The sequence below is a fragment of the Schistocerca gregaria genome, chromosome 2 (assembly GCF_023897955.1).
Source record: "Schistocerca gregaria isolate iqSchGreg1 chromosome 2, iqSchGreg1.2, whole genome shotgun sequence".
NCBI classification, from domain to species: Eukaryota; Metazoa; Arthropoda; class Insecta; order Orthoptera; family Acrididae; genus Schistocerca; species Schistocerca gregaria.
Window position 1 is genome coordinate 960,360,775 of NC_064921.1, and position 24,832 is coordinate 960,385,606.

At 43.5% G+C, this 24,832-nt stretch overlaps 1 protein-coding gene across 1 annotated transcript in view; it reads left to right on the forward strand.

Moving 5' to 3' along the window:
• LOC126336069 (clavesin-2-like) overlaps positions 1–24,832 on the forward strand; it is a 221,355-nt gene that overhangs the window by 128,033 nt on the left and 68,490 nt on the right. Inside the window, exon 2 of the mRNA XM_049999550.1 lies at positions 24,200–24,352. Within this exon, the coding sequence (XP_049855507.1) occupies positions 24,200–24,352 (153 nt within the window). The remainder of the gene's footprint in view (positions 1–24,199; positions 24,353–24,832) is intronic.

The window sequence follows — 24,832 nt, forward strand, 5'->3', positions numbered from 1 at the left end:
TTAATAAGTCTGGATAGTCGATCAGGGATCTGAACACCAATAATCCCGGGTGCGTATCTAATGTCTCAATCAATACAGCGGTAAAATTTTATTTACAACAGCTGTAGTGTAGTGTGCAACGACCGGCCATGAAGCAAATGATTAATGCCGTTCCGTTCTATGGATGACAGGTTCCAGCATGAACCTCTTTCCTCTCAGAAACTCAATTATCCTCATAAAGCGAACATTTCAGATCAATATGTTTGCGTTAACGTGAACGTCACATAATTTCCAGCATTCAACGGTCGTTGCTAATATTGGCACACTACGCCGCCGCTGCCTCATGCAAAATTGTACCCAGAACATCACTCAATTGGATGAGAGAAGTTCGGAGGTCAACACAGATCTCTCCCCCCCCCCCCCCCCCCCTTTGTTCTCTGTGTCAGTTTAATGAGTACTACTATTGTTTTCAAATTGTGACTAATTGTTGATGATGAATTGCGTAAGGCGGTGATTGTATTTGAAAGATGTCGTTTGTAGCTCAACTTGTTTCAGCGATTTGAGGATGTACATAATTCATTATTGTTTTAGTGTCATTATCGCACTGTATTGGTAAATGTGCTTTATGTACGTATGTAAAACACTATTAGATTACTATTTTCATGACATCATTAATAAACATCCTTTAATTACTTATACACGTTATGCCGCATATGGGATAACATCTGCTTTACTTTCGTCTGATTTACATAATGGACAGTTTGAAGAAAAGCGATTAACAGTTTTCCATAAAATTTTACTAGTCTTCCTTTTTTGGTGTATCCCTATTTGACTTTCCATTTCTCCATTACTCGCAAAGAGAATTATTTCTGCATGATCAGTAAGCAGCACAGTCACTTACATTCTATGGTGGTCAGTGATTTGTCCCCAGTCAAAACCTTATTTCTTCTGTAAACTGAGGAAGTTATCTAAATGTTATTCTGTTTTACTTTAATTAAATATGAGGTAAATCAACTTTATGCTTCAGCCTTAGTGCCTTGAAAATTTCAGTTTCTTCAAAATTATGTTGTGGTTTGCAAAACCTATGGCCTTGGACATATCGCAGATTATTACAATATGATATTCTGTCGTTTAATCACAATCCAAATAATAAAATATGTAAAGACATATTTGACAGAAAAGTCTTTTTCAAGCCCCAGTTGGAATAAACTCACCAGCTTCCTTTTGCAAATACGCTCATTCACTTTTGGGTAAAATATATGTCTTTATAAAAACGTCGAGACAGGACATTAGACTCGAACTTTTGCTAATTATGAGTAATTTCCTTAGTATCATTCTTTATTCATCCACTGAAGTAACTCACCGACGTGATGCAGTAGATGTAAGTCTGAATACTAAGGCAAGCAAAAATAAACATTCCTGTTTTAAACTAGAAACAGACCTACTTTAAAAAAAAAAAACAGAATAGTTAACTTGAATTTGTCAAATGAAGAAACCGCACAGCAGTTGCTGAATCAACAGCCTCTTATTATTTAAACGACCAGTTTTGGAACACGTGAAGTTGCAGCATGTGGTGTGAACTGTAATAACGAAAATATAGTGTTGCGACACAATGGAAGAATGTCCTCAAATTTGAAATATCGGGCAAGGAATTATGAGGTTAAAATTTCTAAAATGAATTAGAATAAATTAAAAGAGAGAACAGGACGTTACTTACAAATAAAATCACTTAACCATCTGAGGTCATCCTCCCCCGATCCTGTTACGAAACAAAAGCTTCGCGTCAGAATGATAAAGGGTGGGACCTAAAACTAGAAAAATCAGAAAAAACTATCAAGATTGGACCCCAGAAGTCATCAGAATCTTGAAACATGTAAAATGCAGTAGAAATCACATATCGTATGAATTTACTTACATAAATTCCATACAAACCGTTCCATCATGTTACCCGACTGGAAAACTATCAGCAAGACTACGTAACAGCAAATATTATCCTTGGTTACTGAAGCTGCACACTATCATAGAGCAGGCGCGAAATGAAACAGATATGTGATTGATGAACTGTTTAGACTGGAAAAGCTCGAAGTAACAGCAGAAAGAAGGCAGAACCATCACAACATTAGGAAGGAAGAGAACTTGTACATTAAAAAAAAAAAAAAAAAACAAGAAAAATACACTCCTGGAAATGGAAAAAAGAACACATTGACACCGGTGTGTCAGACCCACCATACTTGCTCCGGACACTGCGAGAGGGCTGTACAAGCAATGATCACACGCACGGCACAGCGGACATACCAGGAACCGCGGTGTTGGCCGTCGAATGGCGCTAGCTGCGAAGCATTTGTGCACCCCGCCGTCAGTGTCAGCCAGTTTGCCGTGGCATACGGAGCTCCATCGTAGTCTTTAACACTGGTAGCAGGCCGCGACAGCGTGGGCGTGAACCGTATGTGCAGTTGACAGACTTTGAGCGAGGGCATATAGTGGGCATGCGGGAGGCCGGTGGACGTGCCGCCGAATTGCTCAACACGTGGGGCGTTAGGTCTCCACAGTACATCGATGTTGTCGCCAGTGGTCGGCGGAAGGTGCACGTGCCCGTCGACCTGGGACCGGACCGCAGCGACGCACGGATGCACACCAAGACCGTAGGATCCTATGCAGTGCCGTAGGGGATCGCACCGCCACTTCCCAGCAAATTAGGGACACTGTTGCTCCTGGGGTATCGGCGAGGACCATTCGCAACCGTCTCCATGAAGCTGGGCTACGGTCCCGCACACCGTTAGGCCGTCTTCCGCTCACGCCCCAACATCGTGCAGCCCGCCTCCAGTGCTGTCGCGACAGGCGTGAATGGAGGGACGAATGGAGACGTGTCGTCTTCAGCGATGAGAGTCGCTTCTGCCTTGGTGCCAATGATGGTCGTATACGTGTTTGGCGCCGTGCAGGTGAGCGCCACAATCAGGACTGCATACGACCGAGGCACACAGGGCCAACACCAGGCATCTTGGTGTGGGGAGCGTTCTCCTACACTGGCCGTACACCTCTGGTGATCGTCGAGGGGACACTGAATAGTGCACGGTACATCCAAACCGTCATCGAACCCATCGTTCTACCATTCCTAGACCGGCAAGGGAACTTGCTGTTCCAACAGGACAATGCACGTCCGCATGTATCCCGTGCCATCCAACGTGCTCTAGAAGGTGTAAGTCAACTACCCTGGCCAGCAAGATCTCCGGATCTGTCCCCCATTGAGCATGTTTGGGACTGGATGAAGCGTCGTCTCACGCGGTCTGCACGTCCAGCACGAACGCTGGTCCAACTGAGGCGCCAGGTGGAAATGGCATGGCAAGCCGTTCCACAGGACTACATCCAACATCTCTACGATCGTCTCCATGGGAGAATAGCAGCGTGCATTGCTGCGAAAGGTGGATATACACTGTACTAGTGCCGACATTGTGCATGCTCTGTTGCCTGTGTCTATGTGCCTGTGGTTCTGTCAGTGTGATCACGTGATGTATCTGACCCCAGGAATGTGTCAATAAAGTTTCCCCTTCCTGGGACAATGAATTTACGGTGTTCTTATTTCAATTTCCAGGAGTGTATAACGTTATATGCACACCTAAACTTACCTGAATAATTTCACAATTAACTAAAACATTTTTGTGATACAGGTTAGTGCGTTCATTCATTGTATCGAGAGGATAGGAACCTAGACGTCGTAAGATATCAGTTTCTTCCAGAATATTGAGTATCCGATTTTTCTCTGCAGAGAGTAAGACAGTTAATCTGCTGCAACTGGTTCTGGTTGTCAGTCAAATGCGTTGTCAAAGCTAACCTGTAATTGGTCAGGTCTTTGTGTTCTTTAAGTCTCCTATGAAAATATTGTAATGTAATAAAATAAAAATTTTCTTTGTTTGTGACTATTAGTGTACTGTAATAAAATGAAATATGAGCCGTGACTTCTATAAAAAAGAAACACACAATAATACAATGGCTCAGCATAAAAGAGAAATAACTAATGTAGGAATATTATTAACAGTGTAATACGTTGTTTAATTTAGTCCGAGGTGCATAAGCGCTCAGTAAACTAGCTCAGTTCTCAGGGTAGTTACGTAATCGTCGATAATTAATTGTCTTTTTCTTATTTATCCAACACTACAGATATTATTCCACTCTCGCAAGAAGTCGTGTGTGCGTATTGCACGGCATAATATTTGTCAAGTCTGTTCGATGTACACTACTGTAATACGTAACTTATCGTGGTTTCGTCTCGATTCCCCAATATAAGATAACAAGAGTAGCATCTACAAATGAAATCCTATAATAGAACTGGAATCCTGTGACCAGACCTTTTCTGCCTGGGATGTTATCTCGTGATATAAAGAAAATCTATAAGTAAAATTGTTAAATTATTAGTAGCTGCCTCCGGTCTCGTGGGATCTGGAATAACGTTAATTGTCCTAACAGACGACACGTCTCGTAGATGAGCTAAAAAAGAAAAATGTTAAAGATTTTTCTGAGATGGCGTCTAACAATGAAAACTCTTTGTTAAGGCCTATATCTAATTAAGGCAATACAAGTATCAGATTCACGATAGATTGACCAAATACAAAAAATTCTTTTGACTAAATGTCCATTATATTTTTAGGGATTTAAGTACAACTTACATTATGAGCTGGTACAGCAAGATGAGCTTTACACAAGAACGTCCTCTTAGGTCCGAATCCAAGCAGGTAAGATAAGCTAATGACAAACGAATGCTTAGAAGGCAAGAGTCCATGGAATGACATGTCCATTGTAGTTCTCTCTCTTCTTCTTTAACGAACTTGTCGATTATTTATAAAATTTATTGTAATATTTAGTTTAAATTTTTTTAAACCCAAGTCCACGTGCCCGCATCTCGTCGTCGTGCGGTAGCGTTCTCGCTTCCCAAGCCCGGGTTCCCGGGTTCGATTCCCGGCGGAGTCAGGGATTTTCTCTGCCTCGTGATGGCTGGCTGTTGTGTGCTGTCCTTACGGTTAGCTAGGTTTAAGTAGTTCTAAGTTCTAGGGGACTGATGACCATAGATGTTAAGTCCCATAGTGCTCAGAGCCATTTGAACCATTTTTTTGAACCCAAGTCCACCCAGGAGAAACAGTACAATATCTACCTGTCTGGCCAATGTATCTGCTCTGGCTTGTATAGAACTTAATACCACACGCGCCAAGATAGGAGAAAGGATCCTTTTTGAACACTTCACGGTTCCTTAACTTATTGCCCAATTTTTTTGGTATGAAATAAGCCGGACCTATGGTTGGCTGACACTAGTTTCTTTCCAATCCTCTCTGATATGTATCCATAGTATGGCACCTTATGAAACTTGTTCTTTTTCTTTTCCTCCACTGGCTTCAGGAAAGACTAACGTGAAGAATTCTCGACGTATATATTGTTAACACATGTTTGGCCGGCCGATGTGGCCGAGCGGTTCTAAGCGCTTCAGTCCGCAACCGTGCTGCTGCTACGGTAGCAGGTTCGAATCCTGCCTCGGTAGTGGATGTATGTGATGTCCTTAGGTTAGTTAGGTTTAAGTAATTCTAAGTTATAGGGGGCTGATGACCTCAGATGTTAAGTCCCATAGTGCATTCGAACCATTTTTGAACAACATGTTTCTGTTAAGCTCTGGCGATGTTTATTTCAACAGCACGATACAATATACCTAGACGGACGACTTGAGAAAATCATTTTAGGAAGGTCTCGCAATACGTACATATTATCCGTCCTGTAGTGTGATTGAGCTTTAGCACAGTTGATATCTCTTGCAGCCAGATTGTGTATAGAGTCAATGCAAACGGAATTTAAATAAACCTATAGTGTTAACGAGCACTTAAAGAAGTGGTGGTGGTGGTTAGTGTTTAACGTCCCGTCGACAACGAGGTCATTAGAGACGGAGCGCAAGCTCGGGTTAGGGAAGGATTGGGAAGGAAATCGGCCGTGCCCTTTTAAAGGAACCATCCCGGCATTTGCCTGAAACGATTTAGGGAAATCACGGAAAACCTAAATCAGAATGGCCGGAGACGTGATTGAACCGTCGTCCTCCCGAATGCGAGTCCAGTGTGCTAACCACTGCGCCACCTCGCTCGGTACTTAAAGAAGTACAATTGCCATGGCAGTAAGAATATTTTCTACGTTTCAGTGTTGTGAAAATTGCTCTTGCGGAGCGTTCTGTCATCTCACGCTTATGCTATTACAGATGACTCTGAGCTATTGAAAGAACGTGCTCTGCGAGGGGCAGCAGAAGACAGTTCCCTGCCTTCCACCTCGCTCCCTTACCACCTGCCACCCACCCTCTCACACCTTTATCTCCTGCCGTAAGAAATTAAATCTTCACAAACCGAATCGAATCCTGCTCCGGCAAACAGACTAACGTACTTGTTGAGTGTCAGTTTGAAGGAAACCACAACATACAATGGATATTGACTCATAGAAAGTGTGCCCAGAGCCATTTGGCATGAAATTTCAAAACTGATTCGTCATTCAGCGCGAAACCAAAATGACTTGCAAGCTATGAAATCCTAACCGCCGGCTACTGTGGCCGATCGGTTGTAGGCTCTTCAGTCTGTAACTGCGCGACCGCTACGGTCGCAGGTTCGAATCCTGCCTCGGGCATGAATGTATATGATGTCCTTAGGTTAGTTGGGTTTAAGTAGTTCTAAGTTCCAGGGGACTGGTGACCTCAGATGTTAAGTATCATAGTGCTCAGAGCCATTTGAACCATTTGAAATCCTAACCTAAAAGGATACATCTACATCTACATCCATACGCCGCAAGCCACCTGACGGTGTGTGGCGGAGGGTACCCTGAGTACCTCTATCGGTTCTCCCTTCTATTCCAGTCTCGTATTGTACGTGGAAAGAAGGATTGTCGGTATGCTTCTGTGTGGGCTCTAATCTCTCTGATTTTATCCTCATGGTCTCTTCGCGAGATATACGTAGGAGGGAGCATAATGGTCTATAGTGGCACGTCAACGAATACTCTCTGCGTGGCTTCGTTTTTACGTTTTCCACGTTGTTAGACGGAAGCAGCGAACTGAACTCCTCGTGGGGGTGGTCAGCTCTTATCTCGCAAATTGCTAGGCCGCTGTTTCGCGATTTAGGCCTGCGCAGAAATAGCCCTGCGGCGCCTACATCGTCACGCGACATCGCCAGAAGTAGGTAAAAGCATCCGCAATGCGTAATACTCTCAAGGCCCTCTCCAATGAGACGGCTTACCAGGCAATTGGACACTTCAACGATATGTATTCTAATACTTGCCCCACATATTATCAAGCGAGCCACAACAATTTGTAAGTGGAGCCTTCGGCGGACATTGTCACGGTCAATAAAATTCTTCTGGCTATGTGACCTCATTGTCAACGAGTAAGTTTCTCCGACGTTTCGGTCACTATTGCAAATGGCCTTCCTCATAGTGTTAGAGAAAAACACCCTAAGGAAGGCCATTTGAGACAGCGGGCGAAACGTCGGAGAATTTCGCACACTGACAATGCGGTCAGATACCTATAATTTTTTTGGCAGTGAGTCAATAACTTTTTCAACAGTCACAATAGCGCCATTTTTTATGCTGCTATAGATATTTTCGAGACAAGTGTGAGCTTCAGGTGTTATACAAGGGTGAGTGGGGGTAAGACTGGGTACTTATGGCTTAGTTAGCAACGGCGCCCATAGTTTGTAGCGTAGGAGGAGGGGCGGGGGGAGGAGCTATGCCTGGGGTATTGAGTACTTTTAATATTTTGGAAGACGAATGGTGACTTGTAAGTAGCCTTAGATTAATTCCACTCCCAACGTGTTGAAAACATGCGTAACACCTACTTTTAAATCAATTCCCTGAAAGTAAAACACCTGACTACGCTTTCATTTCTTTCCATGAGAGCTAAGGGTTGGGGGCGGTCCTTTCTTGTTCCCGGGTACGGGTGCCCTTGTCAGGTACTACTGCAATCTACCGGAAAAGGGCTAGAAGGGGCGGTTGGGGAATATAGGTAAGCAGCAGCTGTTCTGAGCTGTTAGTTTAGCTTGTATGTATGCGCATCTCTCGAATGTCGTCATATTTAAAGGAAATTATCGTCAGTACAAGAAATTACAGTAGAAAAATAATAATAGATGAAATAAAATGTTTATGAATTCTAAAAAGCCTTCAAGCTGCAAGTTCATGCAAACGCAGTGAACAATATAACACAGGAATCAGGTTAATTTTTCAAGGTACTCCTCAACAGAATAGGAGTTACTCATCAGGAAACTCTGCAATCCATATTTGAAAGCAAGTGGATTACTGCTAACATTTTTGAATTCTTGTGGTAGCTTAGTGAAAGTGGATGCCGCAGAAGACTGCACACCTTTCTGCACTAGAGTCAAGAAGGCCGGTGTGGCCGAACGGTTCTAGGCGCTTCAGTCTGGAACCGCGCGACCGCTACGGTCGCAGGTTCGACTCCTGCCTCGGGCATGGATGTGTGTGATGTCCTTAGGTTAGTTAGGTTTAAGTAGTTCTAAGTTCTAAAGGACTGATGACCTCAGATGTTCAGTCCCATAGTGCTCAGAGCCATTTGAACCATTTGAACTAGAGTCAAGGAAATGCGATTCAAATGCACATTGAATTTCTGCCTAGTATTATATGAGTGGAAGCTAGTAAAATGGCTCTAAGCCCTATGGGACTTGACATCTGAAGTCATCAGTCCCTAGACTTAAACCTAACTAACCTAAGGACATCGCACACATCCATGCCCGAGGCAGGATTCGAACCTGCGACCGTAGCAGCAGAGCGGTTCCGGACTGAAGCGGCAAGAACAGGTCGGCGGAAGCTACTACACTCCTGGAAATGGAAAAAAGAACACATTGACACCGGTGTGTCAGACCCACCATACTTGCTCCGGACACTGCGAGAGGGCTGTACAAGCAATGATCACACGCACGGCACAGCGGACACACTAGGAACCGCGGTGTTGGCCGTCGAATGGCGCTAGCTGCGCAGCGTTTGTGCACCGCCGCCGTCAGTGTCAGCCAGTTTGCCGTGGCATACGGAACTCCATCGCAGTCTTTAACACTGGTAGCATGCCGCGACAGCGTGGACGTGAACCGTATGTGCAGTTGGCTTTGAGCGAGGGCGTATAGTGGGCATGCGGGAGGCAGGGTGGACGTAACGCCGAATCGATCAACACGTGGGGCGTGAGGTCTCCACAGTACATCGATGTTGTCGCCAGTGGTCGGCGGAAGGTGCACGTGCCCGTCGACCTGGGACCGGACCGCAGCGACGCACGGATGCACGCCAAGACCGTAGGATCCTACGCAGTGCCGTAGGGGACCGCACCGCCACTTCCCAGCAAATTAGGGACACTGTTGCTCCTGGGGTATTGGCGAGGACCATTCGCAACCGTCTCCATGAAGCGGGGCTACGGTCCCGCACACCGTTAGGCCGTCTTCCGCTCACACCCCAACATCGTGCAGCCCGCCTCCAGTGGTGTCGCGACAGGCGTGAATGGAGGGACGAATGGAGACGTGTCGCCTTCATCGATGACAGTCGCTTCTGCCTTGGTGCCAATGATGGTCGTATGCGTGTTTGGCGCCGTGCAGGTGAGCGCTACAATCAGGACTGCATACGACCGAGGCACACAGGGCCAACACCTGGCATCTTGGTGTGGGGAGCGATCTCCTACACTGGCCGTACACCTCTGGTGATCGTCGAGGGGACACTGAATAGTGCACGGTACATCCAAACCGTCATCGAACCAAACGTTCTACCATTCCTAGACCGGCAAGGGAACTTGCTGTTCCAACAGGACAATGCACGTCCGCATGTATCCCGTGCCACCCAACGTGCTCTAGAAGGTGTAAGTCAACTACCCTGGCCAGCACGATCTCCGGATCTGTCCCCCAGTGAGCATGTTTGGGACTGGATGAAGCGTCGTCTCACGCGGTCTGCACGTCCAGCACGAACGCTGGTCCAACTGAGGCGCCAGGTGGAAATGGCATGGCAAGCCGTTCCACAGGACTACATCCAGCATCTCTACGATCGTCTCCATGGGAGAATAGCAGCGTGCATTGCTGCGAAAGGTGGATATACACTGTACTAGTGCCGACATTGTGCATGCTCTGTTGCCTGTGCCTATGTGCCTGTGGTTCTGTCAGTGTGATCATGTGATATATCTGACCCCAGGAATGTGTCAATAAAGTTTCCCCTTCCTGGGACAATGAATTCACGGTGTTCTTATTTCAATTTCTAGGAGTGTAATTCTTGGGAATAAGCTAATACTGTTACCAAGAAACTACAGTAAAGAATATACATACTTTGAGGCCAATGTCAGAATACCCCGACTAATGAACAGTTGTAGACAAGAGATTCGCGAACTTACACTACTTATTGTCTGCCCTCCGCCACACACCGTCGGGTGGCTTGCGGAGTATGAATGTAGATGTAGATGTGAACCACGCGTGCCCCAGCCAAAATTCACTTTGAGAATGGGAAGAGTCACCTCAAAATATAATACCAGACGTCATAAGCGAATGAAAATATGCAAATTAGACTACTTTACGTGTCGAACAATCACTTACTTCAGTTACAGTTCTAATAGTAAAAATGACAACATAAAGTCTTTGAACTAGATCTTGAAGATGGGCTTTGCACCACAGCTTACTATCTATCTGAACACCTAGAAATTTGAAGTGTTAACCTCACTAAGCATATGTGCATTCTGTGTAATTAAAACGTCAGTTTTGTTGAACTGTGTGTTATAAACTGCAAAAACTGAGATTTACTGTGATTTAGCGTTAGTTTATTTTTCACAAACCATGAAATTAAGTGTTGAAATGCACTATTTCAAAAAATGCCAACGTTGCTGATTTGCTGTACTGTTAACATTCTGCAAGAGGCGCCAGTCTTTCACACTTGAAGCAAGTAGCTTTTGACCAAGGGAAAACGACTGCAGCAGTGGGCGACGCAATGTTAATGGCAGCAGTCGCCGTCGAGTGTCGAGGATGGCAACAGCGGACAAACGGGCAACAGAGCAGAAAATCAGTCACTGTTTTAATACTGATAACAAGCACTGTGTAGTCATATCTTCCAAAAGCATCTCCTTGACAGGGATTGCAGGCATTCTTACGGCACATGTGATCTGTTTACTGCACGGAGTAGTAAGCTTTCATTATCACTAAAAGAATATGTGAAGAAACGCACAGCTCTTCTTTGGGTTTTACCTGTAGGGTGGTGCATAAGGTCGTAGCGGTATTGTTCTGCATGATGGTATTTCGGTTGCTATGGGTTTATTTATCAACAGTAATTTATTATTTGTAGTTAACTGTTGCTGTTTGAGTTTAGATACTGTCATTTTGTCATTTGGGGATAGTGAAAGGAGCTATCGACGCTACAAAATGGAGTGCCAAATGGAGAAATCGGAACATTTAGGACACATTCTTCTGTTTGAGTTCGGTGGAGGGATGAGGCAAACAAAAATATTTGCGCCTTGCGTGGGGATAATGCCACTGGACAGATCATGGAAAGAAAATGGTTATCACGTTTTAAGGAAGATCGTTTAGACGTTAGTGGCTCTCCAGGTTCAAGAAGACCTTCGTGATTTTAATCTACAGTGATTCGCCTCGTGTTTTCGAGAACGGGCAGATATGAGGAACTGTGATCATTCCATCATGGTGCGACATTTGCATGCAGTGGATAAGGTACAAAAGTCGGATGTATGGGTACCACTTTCTCTAAAGCAGTCATATAAATCAGCCGGTGGCCATATGTGCGACTCTGCTAGCTGGTCGTCAGTTGGATCGTGAACAACACCGACCATTCGTATACTGTATCGTTACTGGTGACGGGAAATGCTGTCGTTATCTTAATACAAGGAACGGAAACGAATGTTTGAGACCATTCAAAGCAGCAACTCTCCGTACACAGACTTGCGCACATCCATAAAACATAATGTTGTGCATCTTGGTGGAACAGCGGAGGTGTGGTGTACTACGAATTGCTTCCCCGAGGTATAGCCGTCACTGCTGACATTTACTGTCAACGCCTGAGACGTCTTGCAGACGCAGTCCAAAAACAACGACCAGGATGATTGCTTTAACTGATGCTATTCCACGATAACGCCCGCCCGCTTTCTGCTCGACTGACAAAAATCGCTATATACGAGTTGGGTTGAGAAGTCAATCCGCGCCACCTTATTCACCTGATCTTCCGCTCTCTGTCGAACAACCTTCAAGGAAATTCCTTTCCGGATGAAAATGCACTCCGAATATGGCTCGACCAGTTCTTCGCCTCAAAACTGCGTGATTTCTACAGGCTCGGAGTCGATATGTTACCCAGCGTTGACTGACTATTGTAAACAATGAAGAAGAATATAAGAGGTGTGTTTTCTTTTAGTAAGTACCGTATTGAAATTAAAAAAGACGTGCTAAGATATCTCAATAATTTTATTTCTACATGAAAGCCTGTACCTTAAACTACTTTTCTACATAATTTCCGTCAATATTGAGGCACTTGTCATAACATTGTACCAGTTTTTGAATGCCTTCCTCATAGAAGTCTGCCGCCTGACTTGTTAACCACTGCATCACCACTGTTTTGACTTCGTCATCGTCTTGAAGAGGCTAACCGCCCAGGTGTTTCTTCAAGTGCAGGAACAGATGGTAGTCACTGGGCGCAAGATCGGGGCTGTACGGAGGATGATCTAGAGTTTCCCATCGGAAAGATGTGATGAGATCTTTGATCTGATTCGCCACATGCGGACGGGCATTGTCTTGCAGCAAAACGATGCCCTTGCTCAACTTCCGTGGACTGTTGCTTTCATTCTGGTGTGACGTAGGCCACCCGTGTTTCATCGCCCGTAACAATTTGGCTTAAGAAATCATCACCGTCGTTGTGGTACCGCTCAAGGAAAGTCAATGCACTGTCTAAACGTTTGATTTTGTGCACATCCGTCAGCATTTTCGGTACCCAAAATGCGCACAATTTTCGGTAATTCAAGAGCTCGGTCACAATGCCATACAAAACACTGCGAGAAACATTAGGAAAGTCATCCCGCAAGGAGGAAATCGTAAAGCGTCTGTTTTATCTCACCTTATTGTCCACTTCCTGCAACAAACTTTCATTAACGACCGAAGGACACCCACTCCGTTGTTCATCATGCACATCTGTACGCCATCTTTAAATGCTCTCACCCACTTTCTTGCCATTCTATCACGCATAATGTTTTCTCCGTAAACAGCACAGATCTCATGATGAATATCGATCGCTTTTAGGCCTTTAGCACTAATAAATCTTTTAACAGCTCGAACTCCACAGTCGGCGGGACTCACGATTATCGGAGGCATCTTAAACACTCAGTACACAACGTAAACAAGGAAGAATCCCACTGTAATGGCGTCAGAGGGTAGATTAAGATACAGGCTTTCATGTAAAAATAAAATTATTGAAATATCTTAGCACGTCTTTTGTAAATTTCAAAACAATACTTACTTAAAAAACACGCCTCGTATTAGTTATGACTGAAGGCTCTATTACGTGTATTTGTTATGTATATTAAATTTAAATTTATGGAAAAAGGCTATGAACTTATGCACTTTCCTAATACTTTCTTTGATAGTCCTATCTTTTTAGGGTCCCAGGCTGAATAACAATATTCAAATATCGATATAACGAGTGTTTTGTAAGCTATCTGCTTCGTGGGTCGACTACACATCCTGATGGCGCTTCCAGTGAATCTCAATCTGGCATCTGCCTTACTTGTGATTAGTTTTCTGTTATCGTTCCATTTTAAGCCACTCCGTAGTAATCCCCATTTATTTATTCTGAATCGCATCCAGAATTCTATGTTCAAGCTATCTGACTTATCAACATGCACTGTACTCACGAGGGCGAAGATCTTTTGCTTTACTTATAGTACGTATATCAGATAAGCGTATAATCTAGCTTGCCTTAAAACAACGCTTTTTATTTATGTGTCTGGCAATTTATTAGAGCCTACGACGATTCTCAAGTAAACAGAGTTAATGTACGCATTTTCCTTTGAACGTCTCCAGACAGAATCTGCTCAATATTATCCTCGCTGACAGTAAAAAAAAAATCTGTAAGGAGAGGAATCTTTATAAATTCTGAAGCCCAAGTTTCTGTGAGCCACACCAAAGTATTTAACTCTACAGTGTCGTATTTAGCAACTCAATGCCGGCGATAAGTATCATCTTTACGTAGACTTCGACCCGAAAGACAAGAAGGACACTCTTTAGCTGCGTTAACAAGAGCGCTTGGGAGGAAGGCCCTTCCACCTAAAGGTACTCGTAGTTCATCGATCGTTAACGGCAGACTGAACTGCAAAACTCAGTTTACAGAAAGTTCCTTCGCGAGTTCGTCTGAGATTGGGTCGCTTTTCTCATTGGCAAAAAAGACGTTTCACCGCGATTGAAGGCACTGCGATTTAATCATCTATTGTCCGCCCTTTCCATTGAAGAATAGGAAGAGACGAAAGAAACTTATGCCCAGATAACATTTTTATTAATACTGTGAGCAACTGCAAAACGGACAATTTATATCCGACGTAGGATTTTGGAAATGTTTTCTGTATATTTTTTAAATTATTCTCAAATCTCATGCAACTACCAATCGTTGTTACTCGCTCATGGCACGAGTCAATACGTAATTTAAAAAAATGTGGCTAAAAACTGTAAGGAAAAGAAGTATAAAATATAAAGATACAGAAAAACGAAAGTTTTGTGATAATGTATACAAATTCATAAGACATTACAGTGAAATGCTTCAAACTACCGTGAGGAATAAAAGGAGGAAGTCTTTCAGCTTGGATATTAAAACATACTAAAATACTTCAGTTCTTTTGAAAAATTGTGAACATATTTCTGTACAGATGTAATAAATTAATATTCAGGTGCAAATTACTTTTACATCGGGTGTTCACTGAGTGAATGTTTCAGGTCCCTTCGGAATCAGTCCGGGTTATCGACCACCAATCCTATGGAGCAATACATGTGCAGAGGATCAGAGCTAGGATTCTGAGGCGCTTGAGTTATTAGCGAACTAACTCCGTTTTCTCGAGTATTATTTTTAATTTGGAATACACAGAGTTCCTCGGAGCATTGTTCTATAAGAGGTAATAGAGCGAAATTAAGAAAACATCTCACAATCTTTCGTGTTTCACTGCTGGTACAGAATATTCTTACAGTGAAAATAGCAGCAGTCTGTTTTTCGTCAAGATTCTGAAACCGATTGTACCAAAAAAGATTTCCGTCTATCCTGGAAACGATGAATGAAATGAAAACAGGCAAATATGTATTTACGAATTTATATTGATGTATGAAGATTAGTTACGATTTAATAAAATTCAGCTTAAGTCCTGTCTTATTCGACCAGTCATAAACAATACAGAGTTCTTCGTTAATGGTGTCTATAACTCTTGTTAGATTTTCTGATCCGATCCTGAGATTCAATTACAAGCCGACTGCTTAAACAAAGTACGAGTAGTTACAGCGAGGGAGCATGGAAGATTTGTCAACAACATACAGGGAAAATCCTGTGGCACTCACACTGGTTCAAATTGACTCAAAGGGCTCTGAGCAGTATGGGACTTAACATCTATGGTCATCAGTCCCCTAGAACTTAGAACTACTTAAACCTAACTAATATAAGGACATCACAAACACCCAGTGATCACGAGGCAAAGGAACCCGGGCCTCACACTGGTCCTTAAGGGTATACACGGTGTAACCAAATGATACTGACAAACTTGCGACACTCTTTTCCCTGCCATTGACAGTTCCATAGCTATACATTTTCATGTTTTTATTTGTTTGTGACGAGATGTTGACTACAAAGGGGTGATGAAAGTCATGGGATAGCAATATGCACATGTACAGATGGCATTAGTAACGCGTACACAAGGTACAAAAGGCAGTGCGTTGAGGAGCTCTCATTTGTACTCAGATGATTCATGTGAAAAGGTTTCCGACTTGATTATGGGCGCACGGCGAGAGTTAACAGACTTTTAACGAGGAGTGGTAGCTGTAGATAGACGCATAAGACATTCTATTTCAGGAATCGTTAGGGAATTCAATATTCCGAGATCCACGGTGTCAAGAGCGTGCCGAGGAAACCTTATTTCAGGCTTCACACCTCACGACGGACAACGATGTGGCCGATGGCCTTCACTTAAAGACCGAGAACATCTGCATTTGCGCAGAGCTGTCAGTGCTAACAGACAAGAAAATTGCGTGAAATAACCCCAGAAATCAATGTGGGTCGTACAACGAGCGTATCCGTTACAGCAGTGAGGCGATATTTGGCGTTAGTACCTACGGCAACAGACGACCATCGCGACTGCCTTCGCTAACAGCACGGTATCGCCTGCAGCGCCAGTCATGGTCTCGTGACCATATTGGCTGGACTCTAGATGACTGGAAAACCATGGTCTGTCAGATGAGCCCCGATTTCAGTTTGCAAGAGCTGACGGTAGGGTTCGAATGCGGCGCAGATTCCACGAAGACTTGGACCCAAGTTGTCAACAAGGCACTGTGCAAGCTGGTGGTGACTCCATAAGTATGTGGACTGTGTTTACATGGGACAGACTGGGTCCTCTGATTCAACTGAGCCGATCACTGTCAGGAAATGAATGTGTTCGATTACTTGGAGACCATATGCAGCCATTTGCAATGCAATTTTGATGGATGACATTGCGCCGTGTCACCGGGTGACAGTGTTCACGATTGGTTTGAAGAACATTGTCGAACAGGGGACTTCCAACGAGTTGTTGAGTCCATGCAACGTCGATTTGCTACACTACGCTGGGCAAAAGGAGATCCGACACGATATTAGCAGGTACCCCATGACTTTCTTCATCTCAGTGAACTGCAGATCATCGCAAAAGCTGCACCTTCTTTCGACATGCCGCCGCGATAGACTTAGAAAACATTTCCAGCGACAAAGAAGAAGAACAACAAGCGTTACAAGAAGATGAACAATGCTGAAGCAAGAGCAGTTCGAAACTAGCGTTTTATCCAAGGGGGATGTGTATTATGACCAGCTTCGAGGACGCCATCTTGGAACAAGTCACAAACATGGTCCTGTACTCGGCAAACCTCTATGTTGTTCACTGAACGACAGTGCAGTACTATATTTTACGCACGGACAGAGAGAGATCGGATTCGCAAAATCTCTGTCTAAAGACTCCATGCTGAAGAGTTATTCGTTCTTCTAAAACGTCCATGAGTGAGCACAAAAGACATTCGATAACTCTACAACACGTTGACGTCAGCGATTTAGGCCAATAAATTATGTACCTCTTTTCGGCAACCCTCCTTTATTCGGCAGTTTTAGTAGATTTTCTGTTCCGCGATCACTTACGTAATATTTGTCATTTCGGCGCTCTTGTGATGGTTGAAAGGAGGAACCGTTTTACGATCTTTCGCGGTAAAACAGTTTGGGGCATTTATTTGTCATCTTCTCTTTCGGTATAAGTATTATCACTGAGTGACTGAACGTATGATGCTGATCCTCCTACTTAGTTTAAATGGTACGGAAACTTCATAGGATTTTAGTCAGATCGGTTGGCAAAATTTTACTTTCGGATACAAGAAATACCCATCGCAATGCTCTCCTTACGCTCATTTGCACTTCGTCCAGCCCTTACACTTTAATCTCACTTAAGTGTGGTGAAGCTCACTTGGTTTCGTAGCAACACGGCTAATGAACTACGGATGGTCTTTCCCATCCCTTGCTCAGCGCATACTGATTTGAAGGCGTATGCTTTTTGTTTTTATCCACTCACGTTCCACAACTTCATCCTATGAGTTGAATATTTGATTTTGACTGCTAAGGTACTTGAGGTTTGGAAGGTGGGAGATGAGGAGTGAGGGTGGGTCGTGAGTCATGCTTGGGCGGCTCAGTTGGTAGAGCCGAGAAAGGCAAAGTTCACAAATTCAAGTCCCGGCCTGGTAGGAAGTTTCAAGATACTCTACAATTTGTATGGCGATATGAACGCAGAAGCACGATAAAGACCAAAAACAAAAAGGTGTAGCTGCGGAACTGTTATTTCCCCGCAAAAACATCAGCTAAGAAACCACACATAAAAATTCTCTTTATAAATAATCGAGAATGTCGTGAACAACCTCGAGGTGTTGTAGACTGTGCCGTGAGGATCAAGTTGTGGATAGGAATGCATGTATGCAAGCCCCACAAACCATGTTACAGAGTGCTGAAGTTAAAGGTCGATGTGTAGCCCCTGTCCACCCTTTAGGTAGTAAACTTGAACTTGTACGGTCTACAGTGTTGTCATGACAGGCATTTATTCTTTCGACGTCATCGAAAGTTCTGAATGCCATATCACATGCGCCGTCAGGCGTTCTGCTTGCGGTCCGTCAGCGTACAAGCTCAGGTTAACTCCTGGAGGGCTGGCCTAGCGGCAGACGTTGGTCCCTATAACTTCGGCTGGATGACGTTACCAGACATCGGTCCCAGTCCTCAGTTTGTTCCTAAAGACACATTCTACATTCCCCTAATCGCTATCGCTTTTTTTACAGTATGTACACACAGTCATAGCGAACACAGTTCTTTCCTGAACACCATAACTACAATATCGTCTGTCCATAGCTATATTGTCGTAGTTATGCGACACACTTCGTTTGACGGTTTCACACAGTCCAACTTCTCTCTCCACTTTAAACGTTTTTACATTCAATTACAGGAAGGAACAGAAATGTATCCCATCGTTAATCAGTTTATTTCGCACTGACTGTTTCATGACATGACATAGTCAGCACACTTTTAACCTCCTTCTGACTTCTCGGTACAAACATGTGACCACCCAAACACGAGTACACTCACGCTGTTTGATCCTCACAATCGATATTCTGATCGGCCATGCTCTGCTTGTATAATATCTCAGGATACATTTAACTTTACAAAGTCATTCCTATCAAAATTAATGCAATAAATGATAAACGAAGAATCAAAATATTTTACAATTCAGTAGACAAGAAAACCTAAATACTAATGCACGAAAGGGAAATAATATCAGTTGCATTTTATTGTTTTCAACAAACGGTTACTCATTACATTATAGAACAAAATAAACACTATACCATATCACCAGAAATTCATGTACAACTACGAAAAAAGAAAGAAAGCAATAAATAAAACAGAAAAAACTTTTATACAGGTCGCAACTAGCGATGTCTTCACAAACTGTGCTTTATTAATTTTATGAAGTTACTTCCTTACTGAAACTTCCTACTAGATTAAAACTGTGTGCCGGACCGAGGCTCGAACTCGAGACCTTAGCCTGTCATAGGCAGAAGCTCCATCACTTATCTACCCAAGCACGAAGGTAGGAGACGAGGTACTGGCAGAAGTAAAGCTGCAAGGAAGAGTCGTGAGTCGCGCATGGGTAGCTCAGTCGGTAGAGCACGTGCCGGTGGAAGGCGAAAGTCCCGAGTTCAAATCTCGGTTCAGCACACACTTCGTTGCAGAGTGAAAATCAACGTTACTGTGGAGCGGGTGGACGGCTAGGAAACAGAGAAGTGGACGGTGGATAAAATACAGGGTGGCGCACGAAATGTGTTACCAGCTGTTTCTTTCACAATTTACGACGCACATTAGATATCCCGCTGGGATCTCTACAGCAGTACCAGCAGAGCTTGGAAAAACAAATGAGTTACGAAATGACGTGTAATTCACGACACTGCCGCTAGGAGACTAGTAAGTAGCAATGGCTGACAATGGAAGACTGACGGCACAGCAACGATCGGCAATTGTGTTATTTTTTTATGAAACGAAAAGCCTTGTTGTGACTCAGAGGCGTTTTTGACAACAGTTTAACACACGATGGGTCCCTTGCAAGAAGACCATCCACAGGTTTTAGGATAAATTTGTACAGGAAGGAACAGTATTGGAAGCGAAGCGACCTCGACCTAAGCCCGTTTGTTCGGCGGCAAATATTGAAGCGGTACGAGTTGCTGTGTAGAAAGGCAGCACTGCAACTGGTTACATCCAGACGCTCCGTTCAACAACGCATTCTTAAAAGTGACCTCCATATGTACCCATACAAAATGAACTGTGCACAGAAGCTCTCTGAAGAAAACAAGCAGCAGACTACTGTTTGCTCAGTGGGCGGAGGATAGGGAAGAAACTCTGAACAACGTTTGGTTTTCAGACGAGGCGCATTTTCATTTAGACGGTGTATTTAACAAACAAAATGTACGCTTTTGGGCCACTGAAAACCCACAAGTGCTTCATGAACGACATTATTCTCCGAGGATTACAACGTGGGCAGCAATTTCCAGTCACGGACTTATTGGGCCTTTTTCTTTGAAGAAACTGTGAACAGCGAGGGTTAGGCCACATACTACAAACACTGTTTTGGAGTTTTTACACGAGCATTTCGACATGCGAATCATTTCACTCAGGTTTCCAGGTCGCTTCAATGACGGACAAAATTGGCCCCCCGATAGTCCAGACATCAATACATGTGACTTTTTTCTTTGGGGGTAAATAAAGGAAAAAATTTTTCCTAAACGTCCACGTGATTTAATGGAGTTCAGAAGACTTATTCTTCAAGCTTGCAGTGAAATTACGTAAGACATGGACCGTGCGATAGTCACTAACTTCAGTGTTCGTTTGAAGGAAGTTAGGAAACGAAATGGTGGACATATTGAGCATGTACTGAGTTAGAACAAATCTCATGCACGGCTCTTCATTGTAGTATATGTTCCTTTCAGATTGTATTGACAACAAAGTTTATATTCAAAAACAAAATGGTAACAGATTTCGGGAGCCACACTGTAGATTTACTACCCCAGATCTAGACAGTTATTTCATGTTGTTCTTGTGGTCTTCAGACCTGAGACAGGTTTGATGCACATCTACATGCTACTCTATCCTGTGCAAGCTTCTTCATCTCCCAGTACCTACTGCAGCCTACATCCTTCTGAATCTGCTTAGTGTATTCATCTCTTGGTCTCCGTCTACGATTTTTACCATGCACGCTGCCCTCCAATGCTAAATTTGTGATCCCTTGATGCCTCAGAACATGTCCTACCAACCAACCCCTTCTTCTCGTCAAGCTGTGCCACAAACTCCTCTTCTCCCCAATTCTATTCAATACTTCCTCATTAGTTATGTGATCTACCCATCTAATCTCCAGCATTCTTCTGTAGCACCACATTTCGAAAGCTTCTATTCTCTTCTTGTCCAAACTATTTATCGTCCATGTTTCAAATCCATACAAGGCTACACTCCATACAAATACTTTCAGAAACGACTTCTTGACACTTAAATCAATACTCCATGTTAACAAATTTCTCTTCTTCAGAAACGCTTTCCTTGTCATTGCCAGTCTACATTTTATATCCTCTCTGCTTCGACCATCATCAATTATTTTGCACCCAAATACCAAAACTCCTTTACTACTTTAAGTGTCTCATTTCCTAATCTAATTCCCTCAGCCTCACCCGACTTAATTCGACTACATTCCATTATCCTCGTTTTGCTTTTGTTGATGTTGATTTTCTACCCTGCTTTCAAGACACTGTCCATTCCGTTCAACTGCTCTTCCAAGTCCTTTGCTGTCTCTGGCAGAATTACGTCATCGGCGAACCTCAAAGTTTCTATTTCTTCTCCATGGATTTTAATACCTACTCCGAACTTTTCTTTTGTTTCCTTTACTGCTTGCTCAATATACAGATTGAATAACATCGGGGAGAGGCTACAACCCTGTCTCACTCCCTTCCCAACCACTGCTTCCCTTTCATGCCCCTCGACTCTTATAACTGCCATCTACTTTCTGTACAAATTGTAAATAGCCTTTCGCTCCCTGAATTTTACCCCTGCCACCTTCGGAATTTGAAAGAGAGTATTCGAATCAACATTGTCAAAAGCTTTCTCTATGTCTACAAATGCTAGGAACGTAGGTTTGCCTTTCCTTAATCTAGCTTCTATGATAAGTCGTAGGGTCAGTATTGCTTCACGTGATCCAACATTTCTACGGAACCAAACTGATCTTCCCCGAGGTCAGCTTCTACCAGTTTTTCCATTCGTCTGTAAAGAATTAGCGTTAGTATTTTGCAGCTGTGACTTATTAAAGTGATAGTTCGGTAATTTTCACATCTGTCAGCAGCTGCTTTCTTTGGGATTGGAATAATTATAGTCTTCTTGAAGTCCGAGGGAATTTCGCCTGTTTCATACATCTTGCTCACCAGATGAGAGAGTTTTGTCAGGACTGCCTCTCCCAAGGCCCTCAGTAGTTCTAATGGAATGTTGTCTACTCCCAGGGCCTTGTTGCGACTTAGATGTTTCAGTGCTCTGTCAAAACCTTCACGAAGTATCATATCTCTCATTTCATCTTCATCTACCTGCTCTTCCATTTCCATAATATTGTCCTCAAGAACATCGCCCTTGTACAGACCCTCTATATACTCCTTCCACCATTCTGCTTTCCCTTCTTTGCTTAGAACTGGGTTTCCATCTGAACTCTTGATATTCATAAAAGTGGTTCTCTTTTCTCCAAGTGTCTCTTTAATTTTCCTGTAGGCAGTATCTATCTTACCCCTAGTGAGATAAGCCTCTACATCCTTACATTTGTCCTCTAGCCATCCCTGCTTAGCCTTTTTGCGCTTCCTGCCGATCTCATTTTTGAGATGTTAGTATTCCCTTTTTGCGTGCTTCACTTACTGCATTTTTGTATTTTCTCCTTTCATCAATTAAATTCAGTATCTCTTCTGTTACCAAAGGGTTGCTACTAGCCCTCGTCTTTCTACCTACTTGCTCCTCTGGTGCCTTCACTATTTCAGTCCTCAAAGCTACCCATTCTTCTTCTACTGTACTTCTTTCCCCCATTCCTGTCAATTGTTCCTTTATGCTCTCCCTGAAACTCTGCACAACCTCTGGTTGTTTCATTTTATCCAGGACCCATCTCCTTAAATTCCCACCTTTTTGCAGTTTCTTCAGTTTTAATCTACAGTTCATAACCAATAGATTGCGGTCAGAGTGCACATCTGCCCCTGGAAATGTTTTACAATTTAAAATCTGGTTCTTAGATCTCTGTCTTACCATTATATAATCTATCCGAAACCTTCTAGTACCTCCAGGGTTCTTCCATTTATACAACCTTCTTTCATGATTCTTGAACCAAGGTTAGCTATGATTAAGTTATGCTCTGCGCAAAATTCTACCAGGCGGCTTCCTTTTCATTTCTTAGCCCCCAATCCATATTCACCTACTACGTTTCCGTCTCTTCCTCTTCCAACTGTCGAATTCCAGTCGCCCATGACTATTAAATTTTCGTCTCCCTTCACTGCCTGAGTAATTTCTTTTATCTCATCATACATTTCATCAATTTTTTCATCATCTGCAGAGCTAGTTGGCATATAAACTTGTATTACTGTAGTAGGCGTGGGCTTCGTGTCTATCTTGGGCACAATAAAGCGTTCACTATGCTGTTTGTAGTAGCTTACCATCACTCCTATTTTTTTTATTCGCTATTAAACCTACTCCTGCAATACCCCTATTTGATTTTGTATTTGTAACCCTGTATTCGCCTGACCAAAAGTCTTGTTCCTCCTGCCACCGAACTTCACTAATTTCCAGTATATCTAACTGTAACCTACCTATTTCCCTTTTTAAATTTTCTAACCTACCTGCCCGATTAAGGGATCTGACATTCCACGCACCGATCCGTAGAATACCAGATTTCATTCTGCTGATAACGACGTCCTCTTGTGTATTCCCCGCCCGGAGATCCGAATGGGGGACTATTTTACCTCCGGAATATTTTAACCAATAGGACGCCATCATCATTTAATCAAGGCTGTAGTTTTCCCTTGCTTTCAGCCTTTGGCAGTACCACAACAGCAAGGCCGTTTTGTTAGTGTTACAGGGCCAGATCAGTCAATGATCCAGACTGTTGCCCCTGAAACTACAGAAAAGGCTGCTGCCACTCTTCAGAAACCACATGTTTGTCTGGCCTCTCAACAGATACCCCTCCGTTGTGGTTGCATCTACGGTACGGATATCTGTATCGTTGAGGTACGCAAGCCTCCCAACCAACGGCAAGGTCCATGGTTCATGGGTGGGGGGAGGTGCAGTTATTCGAGGTTAAGTAACTAAGCATCTGATCGTGACATTTATTTGAGGTTAAGTAATTAGTCATCTGACCGTGAGATACTAGAGTGGTGATCGGTAAGTAAGCAGTGACGCTTGGTTACAGGATGGAGCCGTGAGGATGCCAGCAGACAAGATGTTCCCCGGGCTGGTGCTGCCGCCAAAGGCCCTGGAAGCCGACGATGACATCGCGGTCGGCAAGGCGGCCGTGGCTAAGCACGCGCCTCTGGCCGCGTGCGAGGACGACGACACCGGGAAGGTGAGAGCGGCCTCACCCAACCTAAACCCGCACAGCTCGCGACGCTCGAGAACTAAACACTAAAGCGAAGGCGGCAGTGGCTGGTGACGTCAAGAACAGCCCCAGCAAAAGTGACTGAATAAACATTCCATTTATACAGGCTAAACACGTAAAATACTTGCACACTGTTGTTGCCACATCCCAAAACGCTCACGTCAATTTTTTTTATTGGAGAAACTGCTGGAAAAGGAAACACGTATAAAAAAACATTGCCTCTATTGCTACGAATTCTTTTTCCCATATTAAATGTTTCGTCATACGTTGTCCCACAATCGGCAGAACGTAGATGATTTAATTTCATTGTGCATGCCTCAAATATGTACATCACATTATTCAGCAACGAACTATTAGAGGCCATCGCTTCCTTGTATAGAATTACTAAACAACAATCCTGAACAGACACATTCCTAAACATTTCCTCGTAGGGTTTACATTCTCTAT